This window comes from Ochotona curzoniae, unplaced genomic scaffold (genome assembly GCF_017591425.1).
Source record: "Ochotona curzoniae isolate NIBS_2020 unplaced genomic scaffold, NIBS_Ocur_1.0 scaffold_4701, whole genome shotgun sequence".
Classification (NCBI taxonomy): domain Eukaryota; kingdom Metazoa; phylum Chordata; class Mammalia; order Lagomorpha; family Ochotonidae; genus Ochotona; species Ochotona curzoniae.
The window spans coordinates 31142485-31168618 of record NW_024467122.1 but is presented as its reverse complement, the minus strand read 5'-3'; the positions used below and the strand labels follow the sequence as shown (position 1 = coordinate 31168618).

At 42.4% G+C, this 26134-nt stretch overlaps 1 protein-coding gene across 1 annotated transcript; it reads right to left on the bottom strand.

The window, feature by feature from the left end:
• Positions 1 to 2470: 2470 nt before the first annotated feature.
• Positions 2471 to 25583, bottom strand: SPTSSA (serine palmitoyltransferase small subunit A). Its single transcript, XM_040969252.1, has 2 exons — positions 25324 to 25583; positions 2471 to 3611 (listed from the first exon to the last, which is right to left on the bottom strand). The coding sequence occupies exons 1-2, from the start codon at positions 25433 to 25435 to the stop codon at positions 3508 to 3510; spliced, it is 216 nt and encodes a 71-aa protein (XP_040825186.1). The 5' UTR covers positions 25436 to 25583; the 3' UTR covers positions 2471 to 3507.
• Positions 25584 to 26134: the final 551 nt, after the last annotated feature.

Here is a 26134-nt window from a genome sequence, read left to right as displayed (position 1 = left end):
GTTTCATACAAATACCATGGAAGAAAATATGCAGAGATTTCCAAAAAAATGTATCAAAGCAAAATGTTTGGATTTCATTTTTCCACACACTTTTTGTCTCACCAGCTGATCCAAGCGACTGGCACACTTCAGATCTCTGTTCAAATAATAAATCATAAATCTCATGGATTGAACAGTGCTTGACTCCACAAGTCTAATTAAACTCTGACGTCTTATGTCAGCAGATGATGGATTAAGGGTGAAGAGTTGATTGAAATATGGCACCTGAGAGTCAGGTCTGGTAGATCTAAAGATCTCAAAGAGCATTGCCTCGGAAGGCAGTTCTCGGGAGAGGGTTGGTTATTTAAGCCAAGTTCAGCCTAGCTGTTCTGCTTCTCAGCTGACCATGAGATCATTCCTTCTTTGCCACTGCCAGCCTCTACCAGATGGTAATAGAGCTGCCCGACCCTCAAGCCACAATAAGCTTTTTCCTTCCCAAGAAGTTCTTCTTGTATATTTTTAAGTAATGAAAAAATTGACTAATACAAATACTAAGCACCTACCTGTGACTAAGACTGCTTGACTAGGGGCTACCATTGTGGCTTCGCAAGAAAAAGCTGCTGCCTGCAAAGCCAGCATGTTATGTGGGTCCTGGTTCCAATCCTAGCTGCTCCACTTCCAATCCAGTTCCCTGCTAATGGCCTGAGGAAAGCAACAGAGGATGCCCAGTGCTTTCGAACGCTGCTAACCATTTGGAAGACCTGCAGGAAGGTCCTACTTCTGGCTCCCCCGGCTCAGCCCTCAGCATTGTGGCCACCTAAGCAGTGAACCAGTGAATGGAACATCACTTTCTCTCAACCCCTCTCTGTAATTATGTTTTAGATAAAAATAAGTTTTGAAAAAGAAAAAGACTGAGTCTGGCATGGTAGCCTAGCAGCTGAAGTCCTCACCTTGCAAGCACCAGAATCCCATAAGGGTGCTGGTTCTAATCCCGGAAGCCCCACTTCCCATCCAGCTCCCTGCTTGAGGTCTGGGAAAGCAGTCGAGGACGGCCCAAAGCCTTGAGACCCTGCACCCTCATGAGATGCCCGGAAGAGCTCCTGGCTCCTGGTTTCGGATTAGCTCAGCATCGGCCGTTGTGGTCACTTGGGGAGTGAATCATCGGACGGAAAATCTTCCTCTCTGTCTCTCCTCCTCTCTTTGTATCTGACTTTACAATAAAAATAATAATTTTTAAAAGAAAAAGAATAAGACTTATGGACTAGAAAATACTTCAAAAATCTAGTCCTAACACATTATGGCTAATAGAAAAAAAAAAAAAAGAATTCTGTCCTTTGTAGCAACATGGAGGGCACTGGAGTATGTTAAGTGAAACCAGTCATTCACAGAAAGGCAGCCACTGCATGTTCTCTTTATACTTGGAAAATAAAAAGTTGATCTCACAGAAGTAGAGGGGACAACAATGGTTACAGCAGCCTGGGAAGGAAGGCAGGGAGGGGATGGTCAGAGGAACACAGGTGGACAGATGGAATAATTTCCATTCTCCCTATCGGATACTTATGGCTGACAATAATTAACTGTTTCAGAAGGTTAAAGAGGACTTTGAATGTTCCCAACATAAAGAAATAGCAAATGTCTGAGTGTATGAGAGTTACCCTGATGTCATCATTACACATTAGATCTATGTATCAAAATGTCTCACTGTACCCCATAAACATGCACAATTACTATGTATCAATTAAAAATAAAAATACCTTTGAGCCTGGTGATAGCCAAGTGGCTAAATCCTTGTATTGCATCTGTCAGTTTCCCATATGGGTGTCAGTTCATATCCTGGTGTCCCTGCTTCCCATCCAGCTCCCTACTTGTGGCCTGGGAAAGCAGTCAAGGACTGCCCAAAGCCACGGAACCCTGCACCTGTGTGGGAGACCAGGATGAAGCTCCAGGCTCCTGGCTTTGGACCAGCTCAGCTCTGGCCGTTGCAGCCACTTAGAGAGTGAAACAGCAGACATAAGATCTTCTCTGTACATCTGCCTTAAAAAAAATTATTTTAAAAATACCTTTAAAATTATTTGTTTTCAAAAAAATCTGTTAGTCATACTAATAATAAAAAACTGAGTCATCTTTATATTCTCTCTATAGAAAATTCCATCACAAATCAGTGTTATACAGAAAGATAATTTAAGAGTATATGATCAAAGAATATTTTTTAGGTATTACAGTGATGTCAAACAATTAATTAATATATATTTTGGGAGAAGGGAAAGAAGGGTCAAAACAGCTATGTTTTTTTAAGTTGACAAAATTTATGCTGGAAGGCATGTTAAAATATATGCCTGATTTTTTAACTAGCAAGTATTTTTAATGTTTAGAGACTTTTAAGATATACTTACTGCTTATCTAGTCCTCCACTGCAATCCATTCTGAAATCTGATTACTAGACCAATATTCAATCACCACCAGGAAAAAGATATACTATTATATCAGCTGATTTTTGTTCTCTCTGAATTTAATGAGTTTACATCCAAAAAAATTAGTCATTTTACATTTAAGGAATAAAAATCTTTAAAAAAAAAAAAATACAAAGAGTGAAAGGATTTTTAACCAAGTTTACACTTGCTTTTTTATATAATTTTTAACAATAAATCATTTCATCATATCTTATTTCAATGTACAAATGCATTTGCAGCACCCATGACAATCACGACATCAAACTTAAGGACGTACACTGCTCATACTGGCTCCCAGAGGAACCCGATTTACCTTCTGTTAAAAACTCCATGTTACGTAAGCATTACCTACAAATGCTACCTTAACCAACTTGCGCCACAAGATTCATCATGTTTTCTGGAAACAAGTCCACATAAGAATTAAATAGTTTAAAAGGTGAAATGTTCTTTATTTTAACTTTAGCAAGATCGTTTCCTTTTCGTTGTTAAGAAACACTGGAATAGTTTGAAAGCAAAAGCTGTTTTGAGTCTAGATAGCTAAAACTGTACTCCTGAGTTCAAGCTTACAGGTATATCTTTTGTAAGGAATTCTCAATAAAATATCCTCCCCACCCCATTCCCTTGCCCCAAATCTGTTGTGGTTTCTTACAAAACTTTGGTCAAGAGTAGAAATATATCCAGGCAGGCGTATATGCCATACAATAGCAACAACAGTAGAGCCCAACTAATGACTTTGGGTTTTAAAAAGAGAAGGCAATTAAAATGTACTCAAAGTTACATTAAGAAAAGCTTTCACAGGGTAATATTGAAACAGTCACAAAGGTTAAGAAAATACTGATATCAAAGTACAAATGAGTACAATGTTAAAATAGACAAAAATTACTATACAAGAGCCTCTTTCAAAATTAAAAATAAAGAACACAACACATGAGTCAGGATGATTTTTTCCTGTTCTACTCATGAATTTTAGTCTTTGTAAGGTTGGTTATGTTGACATCCGTAGTTTCTTTACGACATTGGATGAAGTCTCATTCCAACTTCTTCCCCAGGGAAGCTCTGGATTCGGGTCACATCCTGGTCACTGGACGATCTCAAAGTAGTGTAAGATTGCCATGATGTGCTGAGGCATGAACACGTAGCCCGTGTACAGCGCCATTCCCACGACGGACACCAGCATGGAATCTGTGTTCATCTGGTTAAGGAAGCGCGTGACTTTTCTTGATTCACAGTTTTTTCCAACAACATCTTTTTAAATGTTAGAATTATTAGAGCAACAGAGATACAATCAAAGAGCTGTTCCACCTACTGGTTCATTCCACACATGCCCACAGCAGCCAGGACACCACGCAGGTGCCCAAAGCAGAGATAACTACCAAGCCAAACACTCACCCTCAACAACTCTTTCATGTTGAAGGTCCCATTTCCTCAGTTGTTATTCACATACATCAAGTACTGATAAAGGGTTAATAACAACAAGAATGGGCCCAGCACAGTAGCCTAGCAGCTGAAGTCCTCATCTTGCACATGCCAGGATCCCATATGGGTGCCGGTTCTAATCCTGGTGGCCCCACTTTCCATCCAGCTCCAAGCTTGTGGCCTGGGAAAGCAGTTGAGGTTGGCCCAAAGCTTTGGGACCCTGCACCTGTGTGGGAGACCCGGAAGAGGCTCCAAGTTCCTGGCTTCGGATCTTCTCAGCTCTGCCGTTGCGGCTGCTTGGGGAGTGAATCATCAGACGGACAATCTTCCTGCCTGTCTCTCCTCTTCTTTGTATATGTATATATATCTGACTTTTAAAATTTAAAAAAAAATAATAATAACAATGCTAACCATTAGCAATCACAGCTAGAACCAGGCTAAGTTGCTGGTTTTTGTTTGTTTGTTTGTTTTTATTTACTTGAAAGGCATAGAAACAGAGACAGAGAGCAAATGATCTCCTATCTGCTGGTTCATTACCCCAAAACCTGTTAACGGCCAATCTGGGACAGGCCACAGCGAGGTCTCCCCTGGTTTGTAGGGATCCAAGGACTCGATCCCTAGGAGCATGAGCTGCCTGCCAGAGTGTAGAGTAGCAAAAGTTGCATCAGAAACAGAGGCAGAATTCTATCCCAGGCAACATGCAAGGTGTCCCAGATGGTAGCTGGCATCCCAAAGTCAACCCCCATTCAAAGGTTGTTGTTGTTGTTTTTTTCCTACACTTTTATCTTTACCAAAGGACAAACCTTATTTTCTCAAATATAGTGGAAGAAATCTAGTCTAAAATTAACATAGAAAGTAAGAGTGGGCCCAGCGCGATAGCGTAGTAGTTAAAGTATATCTGCCTTTCCAATAAAAATAAATAAATAAATCATTTTTATTTAAAAGAAAGTAACAGTGTTCGGTTGAATAAACAAATGTATAGGAATAAAATCGCACTTGATTACTGTAAAAGGCATGCCAACTTAAGTAACAATAATATGTAACTCAATTTTCTACTCAAATGTAATTAAAAGAATAGACTCTGGAGTCAGACAAAATTAAAATCAACCATACACTATAATGACATATAAAATGACAGCACTTGGGCCTGGCACGGTAGCATAGCTGCTAAGGTCCTCGCCTTGTATGTGCCAGGATCCCATATGGGTGCCAATTTTAATCCTGGCAGCCCTGCTTCCCATCCAGCTCCCTGCTTGTGGCCTGGGAAAGCAGCTGAGGACAGCCCCGGGGCCTTGGGACCCTGCACCAATGTGGGAAACCCGAGGACTCTCCTGGCTCCTGGCTTTGGATCAGCTCAGTTCCAGCCATTGTGGTCACTGGGGGAGTGAATCAATGGACAGAACATCTTCCCTCTCCATCTCCCCTTCCCTCTCTATATCTGACTTAAAAATAAATAAATCTTAAAATGACAGCACTTGCTACTACCACTTATTATTATCATTATTAAGTCTTATTCTCATTACTGTCTTCAACAGCTTCAAGTCAAGTCTTTTTAAAAACCTAAACGACAATCATTCTCTCCACAGTGTTCCTCATTCTTTCTCAAAGGAATTCAAATTGCATTTGAGGGTCTGCCAAAAGTCTACAGAAAATGCAAAATACGAAAAAAAAGGACATGTGTTTCAAAAATGTTTTTAAACAAAATAAACTTCTAATTCCATTTTCCCCAATTTTTTTTGAAGTCTCCTTATATGCAAGATGAACTCCGTATAAGACCACACAAAATATTGCTAACACACAATGTAATGGCTTTTGGTTTTGCGGAGTCACAAAGGGAAATAATTGCTTCTGAACTAAACTAGGATATGAATCCCAAATTCATTAAATTCATTTTCTTTCTCTCCCCACCATTTTCTTTTCCTCTCTCCTTTTGCTCATGCCTTTCAGTTCTACATACAGTTTCTATAATCTTGCATTCTTTTACGAGAAGAAATGGCTTAAGTAAACAATGTACTTACTACTGACTAATATTTATACAACAGGTTAGATGGCACATCTCCTTCACACATTATCTTGCTTCACCCTTACAGTTTCCCATGAAATGTTTATGATGGCTATTACTCCTCAGAGGTTGGGGAAAAAATGGACCGACTTCCCCAGGGCCGTATAGGAAGCTTTCTTTAAAGGCTGTAAGGAAAACCAAGTCTGGTCTAATTCATTCACTTCATTCAGCAAACATGGGCACAACATCTCCCATACTCATTTTTTTAATTTACATTTTTATTATTATTTTTTTAAGATTTATTTTATTTTTGTTACAAAGTCAGATATACAGAGAGAAGGAGAGATAAGAGGAAGTGGAGCTGCTGGGATCCCGGCACGTTCAAGGCGAGGACCTTAGCCACTAGGCCACACCGCCGGGCCCTTAATTTACATTTTTTAAATTATCTGTACTGGGTCAGCCAGTATCTCAGTAAGTTAAGCCTCTAGCTGCACTGTCAGCTACCTGTAAATGCCAGTTCGAACCTTGGCTATTCCAATTCAGATCCAGCTCCCTGACAATGCACCTGAGAAAGCAACAAAAGATGGCCAAAGTGCTTGGGCCCAACAACCACCTGCAAGACCCGGATGGAGTTCTGAACATTTGGCTTTGTTCCGGCCAGCCCTAGACACTGTGGTCAAAAGAAACCAAGAGATTAAAAAAAAAAAAATCTGTGTGTGTATTTGTTTCTGTCACTGCCTTTCACATAAGCAAAACCACTCCTTTAAAAAAATATATATGTATATATACATGCAGACAATTTCCTACTCCTTACTGAACATTTCTATCTATGACATTCCAGAAGAAACTCCCAAAACAACAGTCAAAATTGAACTCATTAACTTCACCCTAAACTATCTCTTCTCTTTTTTTTTTTTCTTTTCTTTTTTCTGAAGAGTTTTCATTTGTGTGAAAGGCAGTTACAGAGACAGGAAGACAGGCAGACAGAGATCTTCCATCTACTAGACTCACTCCCCAAATACCCACTGGACCATACCAAAGCCAGGAACCCAGAGTTTGTTTCAGGTCTTCTACGTGGGTGCAGTGGCCCAAGCACCGCGGCCACCCTTCACTGCTTTCCCAGGAGCATCCGTAGTGAGCTGATCAGGAGTAGAGCAGCCAAGCTTCGAAACAGCACTCATAAGAGATGCCAGCTGCACATGTGAAGGTTTATCCTGCGATGCCAAAACACCAGCCACAAATCCACCTCTTCCTCTTATTTTAGTTAACGCTGTTTGCCTAGTTATCCAGTCTAGACGCTTCTTTGTGTCCTTCTCAAAATAGATTATCTAAGGCGTTTCAGTTTTTTTTCTCAACCTGTACAAACCACTCTTCTATCTCAACCTCTAATCAATGATGAATGATAGAAACATTAATCATTCCTTATTTAGATCCTGTAAAAACCACTTCCTGTTCTTTACTAGGGTGACCCTTTCTTTACGCTTTAGGCTGCCCAACGCCCACAGGAGAGCACTTAGAGACCTAAGGCAAGCATTCGAGGGCCTTTCCAGTCCAGCCCAAGTGCCTGTTTGAAATCAGGGTCCCTAGAAGTAGATATGAGTTGTGTGACCGAGACAAGGTTTCTTGTGCAAAGTTATTTCCTGGGGGAGTTTTAGGAGCTGGAGAGCAGAGGAGTAGACAAGGGCAGGGGAAAACAGCTGCTTGCTTCCCCACAGGGCACTGTGGAGCATGAGCTGTTCCACTTAGCAGGAAGGGGTCTCGCCTTTCGCACCCCCTCATCTAGCAATAACCGACTGCAAGGAGGGATAAGGAAAAAATCCGCCTGCTCAAGACGGACACTTTGACCAGGCAGCTGTAAGCACTACCAGACAACAATCACCACTGAGTGACAGGTTCATCAGCTAGCCAAGGGATCCGAGCGAGACCAACTTCACCTACTGTACCACTTGGCTGTTGACTTCCCAGGCCTCCCAACTAGCCCTCCATATACAGACACCCTACCTGCAGCCATGCTGCCTGAGTCTCAGAAAGCATCCTTTACTTTCTTCCTGCTCTGGCTTTGCTTATCATTTAGTAACACTATGAATTATAACACATAGTATCAGCTTTCATTTTGTAAATGTCTAAAGTGTCTGGCACTGTGTTAATTAAGCACTTTATCAAGTTCAAGGAACCTCCCCAATGTCTGAGTAAGCAGGCAATGGAACCAGTTCCAAATCAAAGCCGTTGAACTCCAAATATGCATTTCTTAACCATTATACTATAATATATACCTGAAAAGTTCTATTCCCCTAGTAAAACCCAATTCTTACAGTTCTATTAACTCTTCTTGCATGCTTTCCCTAGCATTCATACCCTCCCATCTTATTCCAACTTCCTAGCCAAAAAAAAAAAAAAATTACTCCATAATAACCACAAAGTTCCTTATTCATATAATATAGTGCTTTATCACTTGAGGTTACCTTCGTGTAGATATATTTACCTCACACGGATGCTCAACTCCTTAAACAAGGGAAAATGTCTGATTATTTTTATATCTCAAGCATCTGACAAAACACATATTGAATAAGTATTTACTGAAAAATTCCTCGTGAAACTTTCATTTCAAACCAATGTTATGGCACAGTGGTTTATGCTGTCACCAGTGATGCCAGCCTCTCTTAACAGCACCCACTTGAGTCCCGGCTGCTCCACTTGCAATTCAGCTTCCTGCAAATGCCCCCTAGGAAAGCAGTAGAAGATGCTATCACTCATGTGGGAGAGCTGGATGAAATTCTTGGCTTCCACTTTTAGCCTGGCCCAGCCTAGGCCATTGTGAGCATTAGGGGAATAAAATAACTAATGGACAATATCTCCTCTCTGTGTGTGTGTGTCTCATTCACTCACATTGTTTCAAGACAACAAATATTTGAAAACTCATTCGCTTCCAGATTCGCTGTGGGACTTTGTGTAGCACTTTCCACACATTATTGTGTCTGACAAACTTGATCATGGCTATAGAAGACAAAAAAACATGTCAGGGTCATTTTTTAAAACCAGGCAATACTGAACTGAAGAACACTTCTTAGATTTTCATGGCTTTTACATAAAATCTTATAAATGCATATGCCAAGCAAATAAAAATGAAATAATACTAACCTTTATGCCCCTAGCTCAAGTACAGCTCAGAAGAGGAGTGACTGCTATAAAATAATTATTTAAATAATTATGTCAAATAGTCTTTTTAGCACTATAATTCTTCAGTTTACTATGATACATGTATCAGTGAAGGAACATGCATAGATTAGCTTAATGGAAATTACTGTAAGACAAGAATCTGAAACTTAAACTCAGTTGTGTGAACAAGTAAATTGCCAAGCTTTGCAAGCTTGTGTCTGCATACTAAATCTTGATTTCTCTTTTTCTAGGTGAAGCAAGAACTTTATCAAAACTTGCAAAAGTTTCCGTCTGGTTAAAATCCAAGGTACTAAGTCCCAAGACTATACACAACACTATATTTGGACACATATACACAAAATAAAATTCGTTTTAAAAAAAGATGCATGCTAATTTCAGCAGAGTAATTATTTCGTGGGGTTGAGACGGAGAATGAACCGAGAAGAGCTTTAAAGCAGGCTTCAGATCCACGTGCAGTATATTTCTTCAGCTCCTTGGTAGCACAACTTTTACTACTTTTTCTTTTTTCTAAGATTTATTTCTTTGTATTGGAAAGGTAGATCTACAGAGAGAAGGAGTGACAGAAAGCTCGATCCAGTGATTCATTCCCCAAGTGACCTCAAAGGTCAGAGCTGAGCCAACCTGAAACCAGGAGCTTCTTTCTGGATCTCCCACGTGGGTGCAGCATAGCAAGGCTATGTGTTATCCTCAACTGATTTCCCAGGCCACAATCAGGAAGCTGGATTGAAAGAGGGGCAGCAGGGATACGAATTGGTGCCCCATATGGGATCCCAGAGCATGTAAGGCAAAGATTTTAGCCACTAGGCTACAGTGCCAGGCCCCTGCTCCACTTTAAATCCAGCTCCCTGCTGATGTGCCTGGGAAGCAGCAGATGAAGCTCAAGGATTCAAGTAACTGAATCAAGCAATTGAGCACCTAGATGGTGTTCCTGGATGCTAACTTCAGTTGGCCCTGACCCAGCTGTTGTAGGGAGTGAATCAGTCGGCAGAGGATCTTTCTCCTTCTTCTTCGCTAGGTCACTTTGCTTTTGAAATAAAATATGTTAAAAAGAACATTATTTGAAAAAAAAAATAGAAACTCTTCTCTGTCAATGATAAATAACTATTCATTCAAGCAAGGGCATGTAGAAAATTACCAAAAAATCACTAAGACCTAGGTGCAAATCCCAACTTACACTATTAACTGCAAAAACAAAGCAAAATGCGGGCCCAACACAGTATAGCCTAGTAGCTAACCTTCTCACCTTGCATGCTCTGGAATCCCATATGGGCACTGGTACATATTCTTGCTGCCCCACTTCCCAACCAGCTCTCTGCTTGTGGTCTGGGAAAGCAGTTGAGAGGATGGCCCAAAGCCTTGGGACCCTGCACTTACATGGGAGACCCAGAAGAAGCTCCTAGCTCCTGGCTTTGTATTGGCACAGCTCCAGCTGTTGCAGCCACTTGAGGAGTGAATCAGCAGACAGAAAGATCTTCCTCTCTGTCTCCCCTTCTCTCTCTGTATATCTGCCTTTCCAATTTAAAATAATAATAAATTAATCTTTAAAAAGGCAAAGTAAAAACCTTAACCTAACCCTTCACTCCCAGAGTTAACTTTCACCCTGTGTGCCCCACCCTCAAAAAAAAAAAAACCTCTTTATACTCTGATCCCATTTCCTTTATTTCCAAAATCATAATAAAAAGCAAAAGCAAATTTTTTATCAATTAGATTTCAAAATCACTCTGAAAATGCACCTTAAATAATAAAGTTGAGCTAATGACACCATGACACACACTAAGTGAACAAGTAGAGAACTAGGAGGAACTTTATTAGCTTAAAGAAAACACAAAAAGATGGCAATTTCTTTTCAAGTAGCTTCCTGAAAACTCCATGGAAGCAGTTCCAGCCATGAAGTTGAAATAGCTCCAGTGCACTGAGCTTCAAACTCCCTGGTGTAAATGTTCAGCATCATCAAAAGAAGTCACTATGGACACCTGAAGGCACAAGGTTTATCATGACAGCTGCAAGGGTGGGGGAAATATGCGACCTTCATCTCCTTAGGATCATTTTCACCCACAGAGCTACAGCTATACTGTTTAGCATTTATAGCTGCCACTGCCCAACCTTGTCCTTAAGTGGAATTCTCAATCCATCTCATCTGATTACAAACCTCTCCAGGCTTAAAGGACCCTTGATAACTTCCGAAGCAAAAGGAAAGCGTACCAGAAACAGCACGGCACCGGAGGAGACTCTGGTTTCAGCCTTTCACTCTACCATCCTTTGCATCAGTAAACCTCTGATCACCATTCTCTTCCTCATCTATAAAATGCAGAAGCGTATTACCTATCCTACAGGATTAACATGAAAGCTGAGAATCAAATTTGTTTTGCAATAGAATATAATCCTTACTAGAACTGTTCTTGGAGGTTTAAGCGCTTGACATCATGAGTCAGCTCTAGGACTGGGAATCACCTAAGATGACCTAGCTACTAATTTGTTATTAATATATCATGTAATCCTAGGATGTCACCACTTCCTCGGGCTTGAGTTCCTTCACAAGCTGAGATCTCTTTCTTCATCTCACATTTTTGGATCCCATTTGTTCGGAGAAGACATTTAAGCAGCACCTCTCAAACAACCTTAAGGCAAATCCTCTGTGTAGACACTGCAAAAAGCTCAAGGGAAAATGGCAGTGAAGCGTAACTTTATTTGGGGGGGGGTAAAAATCTGAAATCATATTATGAAGGATCTTCAATCTGTTTGTAGGAAATGAGTATTACCCAAAAAACAATACAGATTCCAAACATATCTGTACCAAAATAAACTGATAATTTAATTCCAACTTTCCATGAACTTTGTAAAGTAGTCTGGTGTTTGAGACAGACACATAAATTCATACATACACAAAGAAAAAAACTTTTTAAAAAATCAACTGGTCTTACATGATTCACATATATTGGCAGGTAATATACAAAATTGCAGAGTAATCTATTTTCTTATATAACTCATTTAGGTATCCACAGCTGGACACAAATTAATCAGATCTATACTCTAGAGTGGGGTTCTGTCTAGGCTACAACAAAATAACCTCAAAACTAAAGAATGGAGTATCTAGGGGCTGGTATTGTGACACAGCAAATTAAGCTGCAATTTGCAATGCCAACATCCCATATTGAAGTGGCAACTCAGTGATCAGTTGCTCCACTCCGATATACAGCACCCTGCTAATCCACCTGGGAAGGTAGAAGATGCTGGCTCAAGCACTTGGGTCTGTGCCATACAGTCAGGAGACCCAGATGGAGTTCCTGGGTCAGCCCAGCTGTTCCAAGACATTCGCAGTGAACCAGCAGCTATAAGATATTTATCTACCTACCTCTATCGCTCTACTCTATGGTGGAGAGAAGTCATAAAGATTTATTTAATATATAATAAATCTATATAAATATTAATATATATATATATATATAAGTCCTGCATCTTATTCTTTAATAGGAAAAACTAAAAACAGCCTTAATTTCCACAGCAGCCAGGGACAGGTAAAGCACAGTAGGGTCATATGATGGATCTCTACAGCAATTATAGAAAAGGGATTGATCTACAACCTAGCAACATGAGTGGGTCTCTAAAACAGTATTATTAGGCAAAGCAAGCAAATGGAATAAACAATTCAATAAGCCATCTGCATCAAAAGCTGTTTCCAACAAACTTACGTACATAAGAGTATAAGACTTCAGATGGAAGTACAGTGGCAGGTTGAGGGGAGAGAAGTTGGTAGCTGAGTAAGGCTACCTGATCTATACAATCTAATTTCTCAGAAAGAGAATTGATGACTTCATTACTTAGATAACTGGAACTGATTAAACTTTAAAAAGCGAAGAAATACACAGATGAGACAAAGGTCTGTACGTAGACAAGTGAGGGTGCCAGGCGTTCCTAGTAACTAATGAGGGGAGTTCCCAGAAGGAACCTCACAGGGGTCAGGTTGGGAAATGGCCCAGGCACTCTCCCCTGCTTCTTCGCAACCCAGGCTGACGGCTGACTACCCAGTTATCATACCTGACTGAAGCTCCAGGCTTCCCCAGGCCCTCACTGACCAGGCAGAGCCCATCAGTGCCCTGGCACTTTCCCAAATCACCAGAGCATCTAGAACCTTCCAAATCTGTATGCTCCTCCTGTCCCTAACAGCCAGGATTAAGACCAGAAGCCCTCAAGCCTCCAGGCACAAGAAGGCTCGTATTCTGATGGGACAGCACCTACTGGGCTCCACACAAGGGTAAGGCCTACAGTGAGGAACTTGACATCATCATATCCTATGAGGTAGGTGATTTATTCTATTCTATTTTTTTATTGGAAAGTCATATATACAGAGAGGAAGAGACAAAGAGGAAGATCTTCTGTCTGCTGATTCACTCCCCAAGTGGCTACAACGGCCGGAGCTGAGCCAATCTGAACCCAGGAGCCTCTTCCAGTTCTGCCACACAGGTGCAGGGTCCCAAGGCTTTGGGCCATCCTCTCGACTGCTTTCCCAGACCAGAAGCAGGGAGCTGGATGGGAAGTAGGGCTGCCAGGCTTAGAACCGGTGCCCATATGGGATCCCAGGGCATGCAAGGTGGGGACTTCAGCTACCTAGGCTACCATGCAGGGCCCTCTACCACAGAATTTTAAGCGCTTATGAGTAAGTGTCTTTGTGTCCTGCTGTAGTACACTGTTTGATAAAGCAGGCTTTTCATAAATCATCCCAGACCTGAGCAGATAATATGCCAGGATGTATGCAGGCACTAAAGACAAATGTTTGTTCAAGGGCTGAATGAACAATGAGAGGTTGTTTATAACTTGGACATAGCATAAATATTTTATGGGCTCAGTGGCTATAAAAGCAAACAGATGGTGAAACCATATCCTTGCCTATCTCTGTTTTGTTTGTTGTTTCCCCCCCAACAAATGATAGGGAAAAAGAAAGTGTTTTGTCTTTTGCCCACAGAAGCACCATCTCCAGCCCCTATCCCAGCCACTGAAAACAGAAGTTCTGTAACAAAGAGAGGAAATGTTTTGAAGACAGTACTTCAGAAGATCACAGCAGCTAACACTGCCTGCCTAGCAGTTACTCTGCATTTGACCAGCTGAGTAACCAATCCACCAAGCCTTAGCTTAACTCCAAAGTAGTGCAGCTGACCTTTGAACACCAGAGTTTAAGGGTACAACCCCTGCACAGTCAAAAATCCTTGTGTAGCTTTTCATTTTCCAAAATGCAGCTACTGACAGTCTGACCAGAAGCCTCATTCATAACACACACAATCAATGAGCACATTTTTTGAGTATGTATTTTCAACAGTGAACACACACCAGCCTCAAGAGATCACCTATTACAGAGAAATGCAGTTTCCTGGAAAGACCTGGTCAGTGGAGGTAATTAACATCACGGATACTCATAAGCCCTGGGCTCACCACAATAACAAAAGGAGGTGGCTACAGAATTATGGTAGCCCAGCATGTTCTCGAGGTAATTCTAGACAGTTGAGATTTTATATTGCATCCTCACATTTCCCTCAACTGTTGTCTCCATGTACAACCTGTGTTTGTGTTCATCCAAGCAAATGGCAACTTCATAAAATAATCAATGTATATTACATGCTAGTAAACAGACTAGCGTGATGTTTTTCTCAACTTTCTTGATACTCCTAGGCTACATGGTTCATCTGAGTTTTTCAAATTGTCATGAATCTCCAAATAGTCCCCATAGAAACGGATCTGCACAGTTCAAACCGACATTGATCAAAGACCTATTGCCACCACTCGCTGGGAAGAGAGCAGGAGACTTTTGTTCTACCGGGTATAATTTAACTCTCCCTCACTACTCCATGTTTCACATCTCTCTCCTGGTCACTGGCAAAGCTAAAATGACATTCGAACCAATCCAATCTAGTGTTATTCAAATGCCTTTCATTAAACCAATTCTAAAATGCTACTCATTCTTAGAAAAACTCAAACATTTTGGTAAGTCTGCTTTATTTAAAGGAACTACCTTAACAAAGAAAACAGCATTTGACAGTTGTCAGAGGCTAGTCACTCAACAGCAACCAATGCTCAGCGAAAGCAAATGCTGGCTCATGCTTGAAGCTCCAAACAAGAACTCCTTATTGCTGTATTACTGTAGTTTTATTCTCCCCTTGACTTAAAAAAAAAAGGGGGGGGGGGGAGCGATTGTCACCAGTTAAAAATGCCAATAGCCAGCTATCTCTTGATACTTTTCCAATTGCATTAAGGTAAAGCAAGTGGAAACTGACAATGCCACAGTTCTATGCATGTGAAGTGATCTGATACTGTTGGGTCAGTTTCAGAGGTTATCATATCAGCATCAGAAGTCAGGGTCTAGCAAGCAAAATCCATTCTCTGAGCTCTCTGTAACATGTTGGTTATACAAATCCAAGTGAGGACATTGCTTTTTAGAAACTATAATTTGATGGGCACCATGGCATGGGGGTTAAGCCACCAAGCTGAGACCATCCACATCCTTTTATTAAGCTGCTGACTGGAGTCCTAGCTACTCTGTTTCTATCCCAGGTTCTTGAAAATACACCTGAAAAGAAAACAGATTATGGCCCAGGTACCTGCATCCTTGCCACCTGCAAGGAGACCTGGATGGGATTCGGGGCTCCTGGTTTCAGTCTGGCTCAGCATTGGCTGTTGTGGAAATTTGGTAGGTAAATCAGCAGATATATGATCTCCTCCTGTCTCTCTATTTCTATTAAATAAAATAAAGTAAGAACTTTTTTTTTTAAAATAAAGGGAGTGAGCATTTGGCCCTGTAGTTAACACTGGCTAAGATGCCCACATCCCAGAGTTCCTAGGTTCCACAGCCAGCCCTGCTCCTGACTCCAGGTTCCTGCTAATGCACAGCCTGGCAGTAATGAGTTAACCACACATGGGAGACCTGGATTGAGTTCCTGGTTTCTGGCTTTGGCCTAGCTGGTGCCACTGTATTGAGAAAGGAGAGTCGGGAGGTGAATCAGGAGACAGGAGTCACCTCACACTCACTCTCCCTCAAACATATTGATTAGAAATCTTAAAAGAACACAGCAAAAACAAAGCAACAGGTTTCTCCAATAAACAATGACCATGAACTGAAAAATTTTCACTCTGAATTGAAATCCTGGAAATGATCTGTCGTCCTGATGCACAACACCAAGGTTATGAACAGATGTACACCCGTATCCATCAGGATGTCTATCCCCTTCACGAAAATTTCAAGTCCCAGGCCCAGCAGTGTGGCCTAGTGGCTGAAGTCCTCACCTGGAACACACCAGGATCCCATAAGGGTGCTGGTTCTAATCCCAGCAGCTCCACTTCCCATCCAGCTCCCTGCTTGTGGCCTGGGAAAGCAGTCGAGAACGGCCCAAAGTCTTGGGACCCTGTACCTGTGTGGGAGACCCGGAAGAGGCTCCTAGCTTCAGATTGGCATAGCATTGGCCATTGCGCTCACTTGGGGAGTGAATCAGCAGACAGAAGATCTTCCTCTCTGTCTCTCCTCCTCTCTGTATATCTGACTTTGTAACAAAATAAATAAATCTTTAAAAAAAAAAAAAAAGAAAGAAAATGAGAAATGAACATGTGCACCCCAGCTCCCTCTCCAGAGGGACACACTGAAGTCTCACACAGCTCTCAGCTAGCGGTAGCAGACCACACAGCCACAACATTAGCCACACTACCTGAATGACATCGGCACCTACCACCAGCATTCCCATCCACTTTGTCCATGCATTTAGAATATGCCCCTGGAGCAGCTTCCAGCCACACTGAGCTCCCTGCCCGAGCCATATAAATGACGTCCCAAGATGCCTATGGCTTTTACTAGTGTTTACATACTAAGTTGCATAGGTTTTGAGCAGTTTGCATCCTTATAATTTTTCCATAAATCCCATTATTTTGAAAATCTTCCAGAACAAACACATATATATGCAACAGAGCAAGCCCCGCCGTTGTCCCCACTGACTCATCTCTGGTTGAGAATCCTGCAAGGTTATTAGTGTGTGGTTCCTAGCTGGAACCCCACAACATGTTAGTGTGTGGTCATTCCACAAATGTCACAAGCCACCTAAAACTTCCTCTGTCTGTCCTGGCACAGACCTAGTTCTTGTGAAGCCTGGTTTTCATTATCCTCGACATTTCCCAGAAGCTGCTGTGGTGAAACAAAAATTATATCCCAAGAACAGATGAGGAATATTCTAGCATTCTATCATAGCCACCCATAAAGGCAGTGTAAAACAGATAAAAGCAGCTCTTTTCCAACTAGGACACAGGAGCCCTGGGGGTAACAAGAGGGCTTTGCAGATCAGGATTGACAGATGAGGAACCCATTTATCTCACTGCACCCATTTACGCATCCTCTGTACCTACTGGGCATTGCCACAAGCTGAGCTGGATGAGAACTGTGATCGGCTCACGGCGATCGGCTAGTTCTCCTTCCCATCCCCCTTGGTCTATGGCTTCTCCCACATTACTTCCTGAATCTTACAAGTGTGCATTTCTCTAGGGATAAAATAACCTTTGGGTCACCACACAAAAGGATAATAACTAACTTGCCTTATACTTTCATTCAGGTAACCAACTTCTGGCCTAGTACCAGACTCATCTTTCTATCCATCCAATAAACTGAGACAGCAATAGAAGAGTTTATATTTTCGGACGAGTAAAATTGGCACTGAGCTTCCTCTGACAGGCAGCCATCAGATTTTTGTCTGGCTCCACAATGGAACTGGCTTTCTTTGCCAGGCGGGTTATATGATGAACATTTTCTGTTGATTGTGTGGCTGAAAAAATATATATGATTTTTTTTAAGCTTCAACAAAAAATACAGTATTAAAAATATTTGTATGAAAACCAAGAAACTGAAACCTTTGTAACTACGTAAATCAACTGAGATTTCACATGCCACGTGAAACAAGCACGAGGATGTACAGACCATGCTGTTCTTTCTCTTAGGAGGCACACAAATGAAATCTGAAGGCCAGTGGGCTGGAGGATTGCCAAGTTATTAATTCACCACTTGCAATTATCCCTGCCTCCCTTCCTCCCACCTCACCTTCCCTGATAACAGAAAGCAGCATTCATTTCTACAAAGGGAAGGTTAATGGGAACGGCACAAGATGCAAAAAAGACAAAAGATTGCGGAATTTTTTTCCCCACATAAGTTTTAAGATAATGCAATATGTTTAGGGTATCTCAAGGTTATTCCAAAATCACATTTTGCTTCCAAATAGCTTGATAGGAATCTTCTAAAAGGCATTAAGCTTACTTACTGAGTTTACTTTGAGAAGCAACTTTCTCCTGACATTGAGAATTCTGCCTAATTATCAAATCACACGCTGCTTCTTATTGGAAGTCTATTTAAAGCCTCAGACGATATTATATATATTCTTCAAAAGGGAAGCTCATTAAGGAAAAGGTCTAGTAGAAGGCTCTGGTGAATTAGGGTTTTAATAATTCCCTTTATAGAATAACTCAAGGGACTGTGCCAAAGGCAAGGAGCCTGTGACGACCAGAAAGTGCCCACCGGCCAAATACAGGGCTTTTCTTCAGCAGCTATGTTGTGTTCGCTGAATTTCTTTAGAAAATATATGACAAACTGGCAAACACTAATTCAATCATAATCATACCAATCAATAATAAGTACCTGCTAAGGTAGCACAGAAAAATACATCCCTCAAACACCTCTCTTTCACATATAAAACACTTTGATTTCAACAAACCACAAAACATCAAAATATTTATTAATACATTTAGGGGGCTGGAGCCACCGTGTAGCAGGTTAAGCCAATGTCTGCAACACTGACATTCCGTTGAGCACCCAGTTCATGTCCCAGCTGCTCCACTTTTGATGCAGCTTCCTGCTAACGCACCTGGGAAAGCAGCAGAAGGTGGCCCAACTGCTCAGGCCCCTGCATTCATGTGGTAGACCTGGAAAAAGCTCCCAGTTCCTGGCTTCAGCTTGGTCCAGCCCTGGGATATTGTAGTCATTTAGGGAGCAAACCAGAAAATGGTAGATTTATTCATAACCCTGCCTTTCAAATGAAGGGATTTTTTTAAAATTTTTTTTAAACAACATATTAACCACATACTCCAAGTGTCTCAAGAAAGTCACAGGAACTACTGACCCTGATGATCATGGGATGGTTCAGGCAGGAGGGCAAGAAGACCATCAGCATGCCCCTTTGTAATCCACAATTGGGGAACCCAGGATGCAGAACACAGACACCTGGAAGGCCAGTGCATTCATTTGAAGAGTAGAAGGCCTTACCATACTTTACAATTTTTGTTTTCTTCCTAGTTTGCCTTAGAAAATGGCTCCAGACAGTCAGACCTGCCTACCTGGCATCCCAATACACTTGCATGCTGATCTGCACCTTCTGTACCTGGGGAAAAAATTAAAAACCATTCACATACACCTCCCCACAAGTCCTCCTGAGCATGCCCAGCCCACCGTGCTCCTCCTACAGCCCAAAGTGTTTGCTGCTCTCTCAGCTGAACTCACCAGGAGCAAACCTGCTAAGAACACACATATGCACATTCTAACCCCCCTGAAATTGTTCTCTAGGAAGAAATGAACTCTAGCTGCTTAGGAACTTAAGACACATAACACATGACACAACACTATTCAGGAGGTTGTTAATATTATTTCATTCAAAAGGAAAACACCATCAAATCTGATGGAGAAAAATACTAGTTACTGACCAGCTGCTGTGAGGGATCGATTCCAGACTGCTCTCTGTTACCAACATCTGCTCAAGGCCCTTATATAAAACAGGGCAGGATTTGTCTATAATGGCACATCCTCCCATACAGGAAACATCATCTCTAGATGGGTTATAGAAATCATTGGTGTATTATATTACTTATGGAATACTGACAAAGAAAAAGATCTGTGCATGTTTAGTACACAGGCAATTTTTAAAAACCGCCTTTTGATCCTCAGTTGAATTCACAAATGCAGAACTCACACAGTCAAGTGTATAATCTTATGGCTTACTGTCTGACTTCATCAAACACTAAAACGTCATAGAGATGCCGTTCGTGGATTTTAACCTTTGAATCTACTCTTTGAATCGACACTTCCCTTCATCTTCTCAAATCCCACGCCCACGAGCTCAGGAGGCCTGACCTCCTTGTTCACTAGTCACACCCTGCCGTCACTTGGCTCAGGCCACATCGGCTCTTTCCCCAGGCCTGGAACACTGCTTCTGCCCAGGGGCATCTGCAGACTGTGCCTTCTGTCTGGAATACTTGATCCACTGGAATTCTCTTCCAGTCTATCTCTCCAAACGTACCCTCCCAGACACTCCAACCAAAACTGAAAACGATCTCCCAGAACAGTTCTGACAGCTTAAAGAGTCTGTCTTGCTCTATTTATCTGGTGGCATGAGAAGAAACATTTTTGTCTCTGTTATTCACAGTTGTAACCCCAGTATCTAGAATAGTATCTGACGTGTTGAAGAAATGCAATACTGTGGAATACAGAATTCCGCAAACACACATATTTACAAATGAGTAGATAGAGCAATATATGTATTGCTAATCACTTCACGACAAATTAAAGCAATTCATCCAATCTATAGTAATTCCTACCAATTTCAATTTCTCTTGGAGAACTAAATTCTGTTCAGCAGCAACAAAGCTTCAAAGCTATTCTAAAAGCGGTTTAAAAGCAGGTCTTCTACCCTTCCTCAAAATACTCCTGTAATTACTTAAAATGACCAAATATGGACAACTAGTTCTTGAGCACCTAGTGAGTGTTCTGGAAGGGGGGAAAAACACCTTTTTCTTTTTTTTTTTTTCCTTTTATTTTTTTTAAGATTTATTTCTTATTGGAAAGTCAGATATACAGAGAGGAAGATCTTCCATCTGTTAATTCACTCACTAAGTGGCCACCATGGCCAGAACTGCGCCAATTCGAAACCAAGAGCCAGGAGCCTCTTCCAGGTCTCCCACACAGGTGCAAGGTCCCAAGACTTTGGGCTGTTCTCAACTGCTTTCCCAGGCCACAGGCAGAGAGCTGGATGGAAAGTGGGGCCACTAGAATTAGAACAGGTGTCCATATGCGACACAGGTACTAGCAAGGCGAGGCCTTTAGCCCCTAGGCTATGGGGCTGGGGCCTGGGGAGAACACCTTTTCAAGGAGACACTAACTCCTAATACAAACAAAGGGGGGTGGGGAGAAACCTGCCCACATTTTGCTTAAAATAAAGCAAACTGTAAAATGTCATGGAACCATAAGCCACAGCAGAGAAGTGGCTAATTCAGTGATTACTCATACGACTTTTTGAATTAAAGCAAAGTTAAAATAACATTCTAAGGATCCAAATTGTTTTAAGTGGCTATCTTTAACTTGTTGACCTCTTCCCAATATGCATGGTTACAATGTTATCCAATGAGGATTTAAAGGGAGTGTCTCACTTGTTACAAATTTGGTTACAAAACTCAAATCTTTTCCTTTCCCATCTTTGGCTGCCAGGAAGAGAAAGGAGCTTTTAAAACATTGTAAAAAGGTGCACAATTAAAAACTTTCCTTCCCTAGAGAAAATCAAAGATCCTATTCATGGTAGACTTCCCTCTCTCTGCTTTCATTTTAATATTAGCTAGCAAGATTTTTATTGCTACCTTTTCTTTTCATGCAAACGTCTTATCTCACTGCTTTTCTTCGTAATACAGAAACCATATCTGCACTCGGAAAATTCAAATACTGATGGACAAAAGCTAACACATCATTTCGCATGACAGCAGACAACAAGAGAAAATTTAGGATTCAATCCTTAAAACCCATTTGTAAACCTCAATATTTCAAGAACTATTTACAAACTTCCTGACTTGATACAATAAATCCAATTTCCTTAGAAACATTTTAAATTTCCATTTTGAAATCACAATTTATAAAAATGCTTATATTCATCAACTTACAGCTTCTTAAACTAATTTATAGCTATTGGACTTGGTAAGAAATAAGGAAGCAAATAATTTCTAAACATACATGTACATGTTCAAGAATGTCCCTAGAAAATGCAGAGTAATAGTTATAGCAGGCTATCGGCTTTCCCTAAAACAGAAATTTCACATTTTTTAAGGAGCTGGGAGATGTCATCTAACGCATTTTCCTTCTTAAGATTGGGGCTGGCATTACGGCTTAGGAGCTATTGTCATGATATGGTAGGTTAAGTAACCATCTGTGGTGCTGGCATCCCATACAGAATCCAGTTTCAACCCTGAGTCTAGGCTGCTCCACTTCCCTTCCAGCTCCCCGCTTGTGGCCTGGAAAAGCAGTAAAGGATGGCCCAGGGTCTTCAGCCCCTGCACTTACATGAGAGACCCAGAAGCAGCTTCTGGTTCTTGGTTTCGGCCTGGCCTTGCCCAGCCCCAGCCATTGTAGCCATCTGGGGAGGGAACTGGCAGATAGAATATCCCTCTCTGTGTGTAGCTCTTTCAAATAAACAATAATATTTTTTTAAAGTGATATTAAAGACTAATATCAAGGTTTCCTTTCTTTTAATGCAAAGACCAATATTGAAACAAGACAGATAAGTTTCCCTTATATCAAATTTTTGGCTTACAGCAGTCATGATTCTGTTCAGGATAATTTTAAGCTAGAGAAAAGTGTCTTTCTAAAATCATATAACTGGCCACAAAATGGTGCTGGGCAAAGTTTACTAATCATTAAACAAATTTATGAAATTCAAATCATTTCACTGTTAGACTTCCAATTAAGTAAAAAAAAAAAAAAAAAAAAAAAAACCAGGACTTCCTTATTTAGTTCTTCTCCAAACCAGAAGGAAGATTCAATCTCAAATTATATTCCAAACTACAGGATAGTTAAATGACCCACTTGAGGTCCTGGTTTTGAGGCTTAACCACTGCCTACAAGGCCAGTCAGTATTTCATAGAGGAGCCATTTGAGTCCTGGCTGTCCCATTTCTGATCCAGTTCCCTGCTAAGACAACAGGGAAAGCAAGAGAGGATGGACCAAATGCCTGGGCTCCTGCTACCCCCGTGAAATGGAGTTCTAGGCTCCTAGTTTCTGCCTGACTCCACTGCCATTACAGGAATGAATAAGAAATGGGAGGTCTCCCTCTATATTTGTAACTCTGCCTTTCAAATAAAGAAAGAAAATCCGCTAAGAAAATAAATACAAAGTAACGAAGTTGAAGTGAAACACTATGAATTCAACACTTGATGGTAAAGAGGAAAATACTAATTAGCAGTTTGTTTCCATTTTGTAGCCAACTGGCAAGCACTCCTGTCTGGAAGGACTTCTCTCAAAGCCACAAAGGGAGAACAAAGGGGCACAGAAGCAGAATGAAGACCCAAGTGCTTGGGTTCCTGCCACCCAAGCAGGAGACCTGCAGGGAGCTCCAGGCTTTGGCCTGGTCCAGCCCTGCTGCTGCAGTTTTTTGGGGTATAAACAGCAGGTGGAGAATTTCTTCTCTCTATAGTTCTGTTTTTAAAGGAACAAATATTTAAAAAAAAAAAAAAAAGATTCTGTAACACTAGATACCAGTGGCTGCATTTCTCACTAACATGAATTTCTCTTAAGTCATTTGCTCATATAAGACAATGAGAAATCAAAAAAGGCAAAAAAAATCAACAGAGGTACTATATTTTATTCAACAATTTATTTCTCTGTACTCAAAAAAAGCCTAGGTATTTATAAGACATAGTATACTGCAGCATAACACAGAATAGCCTTAACACCACTGACATTGTAGCACTTATCCACATCAACAAAAGCTTCTAAGTATAAAAGCTACACGAGTCCAGTAGTGGAGTCGACATGCAAACTCTGATTTAAAGCATTTTGATTTATTCCACCATTGTTTAAATTGAGATGGTTTTAAGTGAGCCAAGATTACATGCTTCCATTAAGAAATTTCAAACATACTCTCCTTCCGTACACATTTTACAAGACATGACCTCACACGGCCCAATGTTTAAAAACTAGAGGGTGACTAAAACTGCAGCTACCCTCCCCACTCCCAAAAAAGTTGCAGGAAATCAGGGCAGGCGTCATATTCAAAGCCCGACACCAAAACAAGCATTCCAGTTCTTAAGTCCCAGCTCTAGGAAGAGAGGCCAACTGTAATAAATAAACACAACGCTTTGTAAGCAGTCAAAATTCCTCAAAAGTGCTGAAACAAAAGAGAGCTTTGAGTGCAACCTTCTGCTATTTCAACACAAACACATTTGATAAAGCTTGGAATGAAATTACCTCACTCACCAGAATCCAAGAATGCCTTAACCAAGCAGTTCTGAAGCGAGTTACTCCCAACAAACCCGCAAGAAAAAGGAGAGAGCCCGCATGTGGAAAAAGCTGTATGTGAGGAATTTGCTTCATGTTGGATCCCTCGTTTGGTTTTAGTCACATCTCATCAACACTTTTCATTCTGCAAGACTATCCTCAAAGAATGTCAACATGGACAACTGGCAACAATAACAACAAAATCGCTGACTTCAAGGAGTCCCTCTCTACAACCTGAGTTATTAACTGGGGTGTTGTGAAAGTCAGATGAGGTTAAGATACAACCACCATGTTGAGCACAGTTGCTTTGCTTACAGTAATCACTCAGTAGCTCTTAACAAGAATGCATTAACTATCCACCCAGTCTCAAACATTATCCACAGCTAACCACAAAATCCCTTTCAGGCACAGCTCCTACCTGCTGCTCAAAGAATTCACGTAAACACACACAAACACACACACACACACTTTTTAAACTGCCCAAACGGTACAAAAAGTTCAAATGGTTTCCAAAACTGACTTGGGGTGCCCTGGCCACAAATTCACAACCTGGTTAAAAAGCTGGCCACCTGGTTCGAATTCTTATTAGGACCAAAACCAGCTAAATCAGGGACAGTTAAAGGTCAAAGGCGTCCAAGACGGGAGCGACTTCCTCCACTTGCCCGGTCCCTGCCTCCCACAGAACAGGGGACTGAACCAAAGGCAGGCGCGGCCCAAGTGGAGGCGAGGACGCACCCGATTAGACATCGCCCTCAGGGATTTCCTCCAGAAATCAAGACGCCTCTACCTTGGATCTAGTGACTTTCCGAGCAAACCCAGATCTCCGGAGTGCTTGCCACCCCTGATCGCACCAGCGACGCCCCCCCCCCTCCCCACCTTCCATCTCCGTGCGCCCCAGTCCCTCCCCACCCCCTGCTCCGCCGGGATCCCCCCCCCAAGCCACCGCCCCAAGGCAGGTTCCTGTGGGGCCAGGCCCCGGGGCCCCGGAGGAAGCGGCCCGCGCCCCCATTCCGGCCCCCGCGCCCGCCTCCCAGGCAGGATACTGAACACGGTGCGCTCCCAGGGCTCCAGCATGTAGAGCGCAGTGACCAGCAGGTACTGGTAATAGAACCAGGACATCTGTTTCCAGGCCCGCGCCAGCGCCATCCCCGCCATGCGCCTACGCGATGCAGCCGCACGTCAGTCTGTCCGGCCCGCCGCCCGCTCGCGTCCTCCAGCCCCCGGACTGCAGGCCCGCCCGTCCGCCACCCCGCGCCCATTGGCCCGCCCGGCCCCGCGCGTCAGCCGCGGCCCGCCCAGCCCCGCGCGCGCCCGGTCGCCGCCGCGAGCCCCGCCCGCCGGCGCTCATTGGCCTGGCCGCCACCTCGCGGCTCCGGTTCCCTCCCCGGCTGCTCTCCTCACCCCCGCCCCGGGCCGCGCCCACGCGAGCCGGGAGAACGGTCTTGGCCAGAGCGCCCGGCCGTTGAAGGGCCGGAGCGTTGGTATGTACTTGGGACCCAGCCTCTGTGACCACGTGTCGCAGGAGCGCTGGCAGAAGAAATGCTTGTGCAATAGCTTGTTGTGCCTCGAGCATTCCTCTGCGCTGGGGAGGATGGCAGGAGGGGACATGAGTGCAATGGGTCTCTTACCGCGTGCAGCACCCGGTGCCGCGGGGAAAACTAGCTTCAGTTACACGGATTCGTGTGCAGCTGTGATCCATCCACCCAGCAGATGAACAGGCTACAAGAGGGTGGGGAGACAAGCGTCAGTGAGTTGAGGTCTGGAACCACCCTCCTTTCTTCCCTCCCCCGAAACATGTCCAAAAAGACCAACACAATCCATGCATTCCATGCACAGCCTCAACACAACACAGGT